We start from the raw sequence: 7,966 nt of genomic DNA on the forward strand, positions 1-7,966 counted from the left end.
TCCCAAGTTTGATCAAAATGAGATAAAAAGTGTCATCTTGAGTGGTAATCTAATTCAAAGTCACCCCAGTCAATACATGGACAAACCAGAAAACTCACTAGCCCTTGTGGCCAGGTAACAAAAACAAATCATGCTGACATTTGTAATTCATTGTTATCATCTCCCTTTGCGCACATTTACAAATCAGAAATGCATATCTGAAAAAAATCTGACCTTACTTTTTGGTGCCATGCATTTCTTTTAGTACTTTGATCCTCAGTTCTGACACCAAGGTTTCTTTTTTACCCTAAATCCTAAACCCCTAAGGGAAACACTGAAAGTAAAACAAAAGACCCAAACTGGCCTGTCATCACTCACCTGACTTACATAACTTGGTATTTCACTAAGCTCTCTCATGACAGATCCTAACACTATGTACTTAATAAATTCATGAATTGAGAATCAAGTTTCTCAATACAGGTGGTCTTTCACAACAGTGGTCTCTGAAGACAGGCTGAAATGTAAAAGCTTATTTACCAAGCTGGAGCAAACTGCAGTAAAAATGTTAACTCATGAGTGGTAACATGCTCTGCCAACAAGATACAAGATTACCTCAAGCATATGTACTAATGGCACACAACAATTTAACAAGTTTGATTAAAATCCAATGAAAATTATACTCTAGAGCGGTAAACAAATACCTACCAATAAGATGCAAGACCAGCTAAAAAAACATGCAAACCTGATGGGTAGCTTGATGATACAGGCCTTTTTTCTCCCAAACTTTATCAAATCCCATCAGAAATATAGTCACTAAGTGTTGACAAAATCAACCAATCTGATGTAATATAATGACATTAACATGCATGGTCATTTGAGGTAAACTAACCCAACTCAAGTGCATGTCACTAACAGATACTCTAGTGCCACAGTCAAATCAAATCCATATTAAAGTTAATGATTCTCTCTTGAAAGGATTAGCAATAATTGCCATTTGCTGATTCAAATGTTTGCATTATTTATTTATCTTTTGTGAAAATCAACAATGATATAATGTGCAATTTTCTCATCCAACTTTCACTGTAACTTGCAAGCATTATAGTTAAACTGTTGGTCTATGGAGTTGCAATATTTAATGACTTTGGTGATTGAGGTCTTTATCTTCGTTTCTTTTAATACGTTATCTGATCTTCCCAAATGAGCTAGTTCTGTATTTATTGTCAAGGTCCGTAGTCCACGTTGCCTTATCATAACTGTTGATCAAACATGCACACACTGGCAAAAATGCCATGGTCGGAATTCGCATCATCTGTTCACCTTAATACATCTGTTGCATCATTCTCTTTATCAAACTGATCCATTTGTTATTTCTAACACAGATGACATGGTTTGGGGTAATTGTTTTACATTAAAATTTACTGAGTAAGTGTTGTCATTGCTAACTTTACAATATAAAAACAGGATTAAGTAAGTGTTACCTTATAGTTAACATTATGATTCATGTGCTAATTGACTCATATCATGCTTTTATTACTTCAGGAAATCCTTTTAGATAAATGAATGTAGGATTTTAATAATGGAACAATGAACAAAGAATAAATTATGTATGTACATTACGGGGCCAGAAATGAGGACTTTTTCAGTAACACGAAGAAACATCAAATTAAACTGTTTACTGATCCTACCTAAATTTCAGTGATCCTGCTAAATCCAACAGAATCCAGTTCAGTTTCTAATTCAACATTATCATTCACTGGCATCGAGTCAAAACTACTGTATTTTACCAAGATTCATAAAATGTCAAAAGTTCATATTCGAATGTCTTCAGGATGCTCTTGTTCAAAGATGCCACAATTTGATCTGCTTCTGAGAGACCAACTTTCTGTTTTATTTCATGCATCCCTCTGCCATTATGTATAAGGATCTTGCATAGTGTGATTCCTGGAACAATTTCTGAATGACGAGGCTAGCACACTTTTTGTATTGCTCTGAACAGTCAGTACAGGAGTGTACAACATCACAGATTTTCATGGGTTCTACTTTAACCATCTATATTCATTCCCCAAAATTCTGGTACTTTCTTTGTCTCTCTTGATCATTTGTGCAATTACTCTCTCTTGTCACCATCAACTTTCTGCCATTTCAGTGGTGGCTGTACATCTTGCAAATGCTTCCATATGTTTCCAATAGTCACCACACAATGTACTGAATGTTTCTTAAAACACTGTTCAGTATAATTCTGGATTTTTGCTGATTTGTCAAATGAGACTTTTCAGCATGGTAGACACAAACCCTATACATTTTGTTATCACGAGTACAACAGGCTAGTTCCATGTGAGCAAAGACTGTTTGATGATAATCACTCTAATTTACCTGATGAGTGGATGAGTGCTTTAAAACTTGTCCGTCTGAGCCACAAGCACTGTACATTGTCAACTGCATGATGTTGATAGGTAATCAGTAAACACATCAACCATTAATGAGGATGCCAACTCAAGGTTCTTAAGTTCTTAACTGCATTGCTCAGAGAAATTTTCTTTTAGACATAGACCATGGGTTGGTGACTATAAAAAATCACAAGCCCTGATTCAAATTCCACAAGCCTGGACTAATGTTTCTGTCCATTGTGGATGGTAACGCTTTATCAACACAAATGAACTGTGCAAACACAAGTGTGTGCTTATTATTGTCTTCAATCTATTTCATGGCTAAAATCATCCTGAAAAACATAGCTCAATTAAGAATTGTTGTTGATCTAGGGTTTAACGCCATTTTTCAGCACAAGATAGGCTATACATGGTGGCCAGTATAACTGGTGGAGGAAGAACCCTGGAAAACCCAGGGAAGAACCACCGACCCACGAGAAGCTACTGGCAGGCTTTCCCACGTACCCACGCTAGCCGAGCCTTGGACTCGAACCCACGCAGACAGAGGTGAGATGGCAGTGATCCGGAACGATGAGCGCTTTAGACCACTCGGCCACTCGGGGCCCCCAATTAAGAGTTAGAATTTTAAATAAATTAAGATAACAAATAATAATAAGAGAACTAATTGTAATATTCAATTCAGTATATCAAATATGTTACAAACAGGTGGAGCCATATTTTGACACACATGGTGTGCATGGGAATAATGTATGTCAATATGTTGTTTGTGCAAAGAATACCCCCCCCCTTGGCAGGTGAGCTTGACATATTAAAACTCAACCAAGAGTTCTGAAAATTTTATTTTTGCTTGCTCTGCTTCCTAAATTGCCTTAAAAAATGAATAACACTTGAACACTATTTTGACAAATGAAATAATCTTGCATTACATTTTATATATGTAGTAAAATTTGACTTCAAAGAAATGTTGCCATCTAAGTATTAGGTACTCTTATCTAGGTATTAAAAATTGTAACAATGCTTAATTCCTTCTTGCATACTAACCCCCACCCCCAATACCGGTAAATAAATGAGCGATGTGTCATGATAAAGCTCAAGGGCTATTGGTAATAAACAATTCAACACAGGTGGGTTGGGGAAGGTACCCTGATTGTGAAGACATGGCTACATGTTATGGTAATATTGATGTCCCATTTCTCTCAGTTATCATCCACCATTTAGCAGTGAGTGTGTGATAACTTATAATAAGAAACAATTCCATACCAATATGTCCACAGACTTTGATGCAGTGTACAGCAATATGTAGTATGTATGTAGTGTACAGCAATATGGAGTATGTATCTAGTGAAAATTAAATGCTACTGACACTTACGAATAATCCATGTAGTGACAATAAGAGATTATGAAGATAAGCTGTCTTTCTGCACATATATTTGCAAATAAAATGGATTCTTAAAAAGGTATGAAGGTCTGTATTGGCCATAAGCAGTGTGTTGTGCTAAAGGCAATAACAGTTCTTTGTGTTTTTGGAAATAATAATAATAATAATGTGTGTGTGTGATTTGGATATTTAACATAGCTTTAACAATTTTTCAGTCATTTCACTATGATGTCTGCAGTGTGGCAGTTTATAGTGATGCCTAGCACTGGGGCATCATGTCACAGACACGTATCATGATGTCCCACCCAGTCACATTATCCTGACTCCAGACCTAACAGACCTAACACTAACCTCTTAATGCTGAGCACCAAGCAAGGCAGCTGTTAGTACCATTTTTTATAAGTCTTTCGTATGACTCAGCAGGGGATCGAACCCAGGACCTGCCGCATCCGAAGCTGATGTTCTAACCACTAGGCCACCGGAGCAGTCAATAATAATAATAATGCCAGAGCCCAAACAATATATTCCCCAAATGAAGTCATAATATTCATTTTTTTGTGAGTTTGTGCGTGATTTTGAATTTTTAACTTGCTTTTTCTTTTAGGAGGACGAAAACCAATTCACCCTGTGATTTTTATATGCAAATTGAGTTATTGCACCTTTTGAGATGCTCCCTCGCCTTATCCAGTTATTACTGGTGCTGTGTTGTAGCCCAAGGCGAAATGAAGGCATCAAGCCATCAAATAGCTTGTACTGACTGCAATTGTGCTGACAAATTTAAACATTCTGGGATGTGTTTTGATTGCTGAGTGACCATCAACCTTTCCCTACTAAGTTAGTGCAGAGATGTGTTATATATGTCTCTGGTTATAGCAAACATAATTGTCTGATTTCTGCAAGTTATCATTTGATGATTAAAACATACAAAGTTGTGTTCTTAAACTTAAACAATAGCATGTAAATAACAATTTGTGTTTTATCGTATTTGCTGGCCTATAAGTCAATGTGGTGTTTAAGTTGAATCAGCAAATCTGGCAAACTTTCCATCCTTCAATAAGTCGATGCTGAGTATAAGACTATGCCAGATCAACACCTCGGATTGTGTTTTTCACTTTGTTTCACACATCATCATGAATTTTATCCTATCTGTAACTCAGTAACCTTTCCAGTCAGGATCATTAAATGCAACTTAAAGTACACAACATGACCTTCTTAAACCTGTAACCCCGAAAATCCTATTTCCTATGTATTATTTAGAATCATAGAAATAAATACATTATTTAAAAGATGGAAGAAAAAAATCTGCATCTTAATCCAAGTTTCCAATTTTGCAAAATTTTGTCCCACACGTACAGAATCATCTGCTACTCAACGTGTCCACTTGCCACTAGAATGGGATTCTCAAGAAATTCCCCAGCGTACAGCATGTTCCTGAATTCTGTAGTAATTTTTCCCCATAAACAAGATGTTGTAAACATCCTATTTGTTGTTGTTTCTCTTTAACCCTTTACCTCATGCAAGCGTCTTTGGACACCTCCACTCCATTCGCATGGAAGCACCTTTTGACGCCTCTACAAGATTCACATGGAAGCGCCCTTTGATGCCTGCTGTAAACATCTGCCATTTTGAGCTGGTTTTCGTAGCGCCACCTTCAGGGAAAACCCCCCTATTAGATACTACATTCATTTCTGCGAATGACAATTACGTCAGATCATGTGGTCACTATTTACGCACTGGTCAATATCTGCTATTTAAAGTAACTGGGTTGTAATCTCAAATCTCCAAAATGGCGGTCATGGATTTCATTCAGTATGTACAAAGTTTTCACGATTAGAATCACAACCACGAAAGATTCAATAACTTAGGTAAAGGCTCTGATATTGATGTAGGCAGCAATTAGTTTTTATCAATTATCAAATTCAGATGACTTAGTGATGTAGACAGACACGAAAACCTTGTAAATTTCAAGTATCGGAAATGGCAGCTAAGGTTGGTCACTGACATGACGGTGAACAAGTTCTCTCTCGATTTTAAAGCACATAAAAAATTCTTCCATTAAAAATAATTACACAGCTATAACAATTGGACTTTACTCTTAAATTTTTCCACATATAATAGATGTGCACCAAAAATGTAAAATGGTTAAAATTGCTGTTAAACGTAACATACACTACATTGTGTAACAATTCACAGGCAGGATTTCATTCAGTACTTATGAAGTTTTCACGATTAGAATCTCACCTATGAAAGAGTCAATAACTTAGGTAAAGGCTCTGATATTTATGTAGGCAGCAATTAGTTTTTATTGATTAAAAAATTCAGATGAGTACCAAAAATGTAAAATGGTTAAACTGCTGTTAAACGTAACATACACTACATTGCTTAACAGTTCACAGGCAGGCCTATGTGTATGCTGTCAACTAGGTAACAGGTGTTCTATTTATAGCGCACTTCACTTTGTCACTATGCTCTATGAGGTAAAGGGTTAACATAATAGCTTATTTTTTTATAAAATGTTGAACTTCACTAATTTTTTTACATGATCGGCTTAGTTTGCTTAAGTTAATATCTCTTGCCAATTATTGGCATTGTTACATTGAATTTTGTAAAACTAGCTATAAACATGACCTAATTACTCGAGTGAACTGCTGACAGAAACAGTCCAAAGTAATGTATTTCATTTCTATAGCCCAATGGATAAACATTACATCTTATCAAAGCTGTGCACAGAATAGGCCGACATCTCGCAAGTCATGCAAACACGGGGGTGGTATCCCCAGTATTACATGTAAGACCTTGATGCTGATATTTATGTTTTGGACATCAGGGTCTTACTGCCTAACTAACAGCGCTGTGTAGTGTGCTTTGATGCCGACTAACATTGTAACAAAAGTCAAATTTTCAGGAATATCTCACACAACTGGCAACTAAAATAATGGCTCTTTTCTGCAAAGTCATAATGTTTTAGTCAGACTTAACTTACTCTGAGGTCTTTTCTCTAATAAATTCAAATTCTCACAAAAGAAATGGACCTGTTTTCAAGTTTTGATGGCCTACATTTCACTTGACTGGAAAGCGATGCAAGACGGGAATGCCAAAATCGGGTTAAGTTGAATTATTATTCTTTAACAAAACAAATAAAAATATATTATGCCTAATGGAACTGTAAAGCAATGTTTTGTTCCATTCAAGAAACATATCCGCCACATGAACCAATTTAAACATACTTCGGCATACCTCGACTACAGTCGCATTGCAATAAATTTAAATGTATGTCAACGGAACATGAAAATGCATCCATTTGCTAGTGTCATATTTTTATTCAGCCAGGATAAAGACTGCACAGTATGTATATTAAATACACAAATTAGTGCATGACTGTTGATATATGCTGTCAAATGTGTGAGATATTCCTGAAACTTTTACTACTCATTCCGATGTCAACGACATCGGAACACGCTATACAGGGCCGTTATTTGGATAGTAAGACATAGCACTAAAATAAAACCAACATGTGGTATGTCTTACATTGTAGGACTAGTGGTATCCCGTGGGTCCAAAATGAATACTATTTTGAACATAATATTCTGTTGCCAACTTCTATTTTCAAATGGTAAGCATTGCAGTATTTTATTTTCGTCAATCGGTCGAATTCATATGCATTTTGTTTCGATATTGGTGACGGAAACCTTAGGTGCGCAGAAATGCCCGACAGCATTGTATAGAAAAAAGAAAAAAAAAAACATAGGCAAGTTTCGGCATCCTAACACACCACCAACTCTTTTTCTATAGCAAATTATTTTGTTTGCAAACCTTCGTCCGAAAGATTCCTGTCATCATCAAACTCTGTACTATCTAAATCATCAAAATCTGTTTCGTTGCACTGTCTGGGAGAAGAAGAATAACTAGAAGCCATAGTTTTAGTTCATTCCCTGCTCTTTGTTGATGAAACTCGCGGTTGTCTAGAATTGCAGGCTTGGGGGAATTCCTTCCGGTACAGAAGAAATACCATTTTAAAAATAAGCAAAAACCAATGGTTTGCAAAGGAAAAAGATAATTTAGTTTATGTACAGTTTATCAGAATTTAAAAATATCAGATAAATACATTTTCTTTCTATATAAATTAATAAATAATTATGAAATAAGATTTTATTTTCATTGTGAAAAAGATAATTTTTATCGATTAGTTTTTTCTTTAGGGAGAAGCGGCCGATACGCATGC

General features: G+C 35.9%; 1 protein-coding gene across 5 annotated transcripts in view; it reads right to left on the reverse strand.

Annotated features, from left to right (window-relative positions):
• The window catches only part of LOC149775190 (sin3 histone deacetylase corepressor complex component SDS3-like), a 56,227-nt gene extending 48,464 nt beyond the window's left edge, over window positions 1-7,763 (reverse strand). For all 5 annotated transcript variants that reach the window (XM_089944101.1, XM_089944100.1, XM_089944099.1 and 2 more), the window contains exon 1: window positions 7,558-7,763. In XM_089944101.1, coding sequence (XP_089800227.1) covers window positions 7,558-7,660 — 103 coding nt within the window. In that variant the 5' untranslated portion in view covers window positions 7,661-7,763. The remainder of the gene's footprint in view (window positions 1-7,557) is intronic.
• Between the last annotated feature and the right edge of the window lie 203 nt (window positions 7,764-7,966).

The sequence above is a fragment of the Sinohyriopsis cumingii genome, chromosome 19 (assembly GCF_028554795.1).
Source record: "Sinohyriopsis cumingii isolate HCF-2022 chromosome 19, ASM2855479v2, whole genome shotgun sequence".
Classification (NCBI taxonomy): Eukaryota; Metazoa; Mollusca; class Bivalvia; order Unionida; family Unionidae; genus Sinohyriopsis; species Sinohyriopsis cumingii.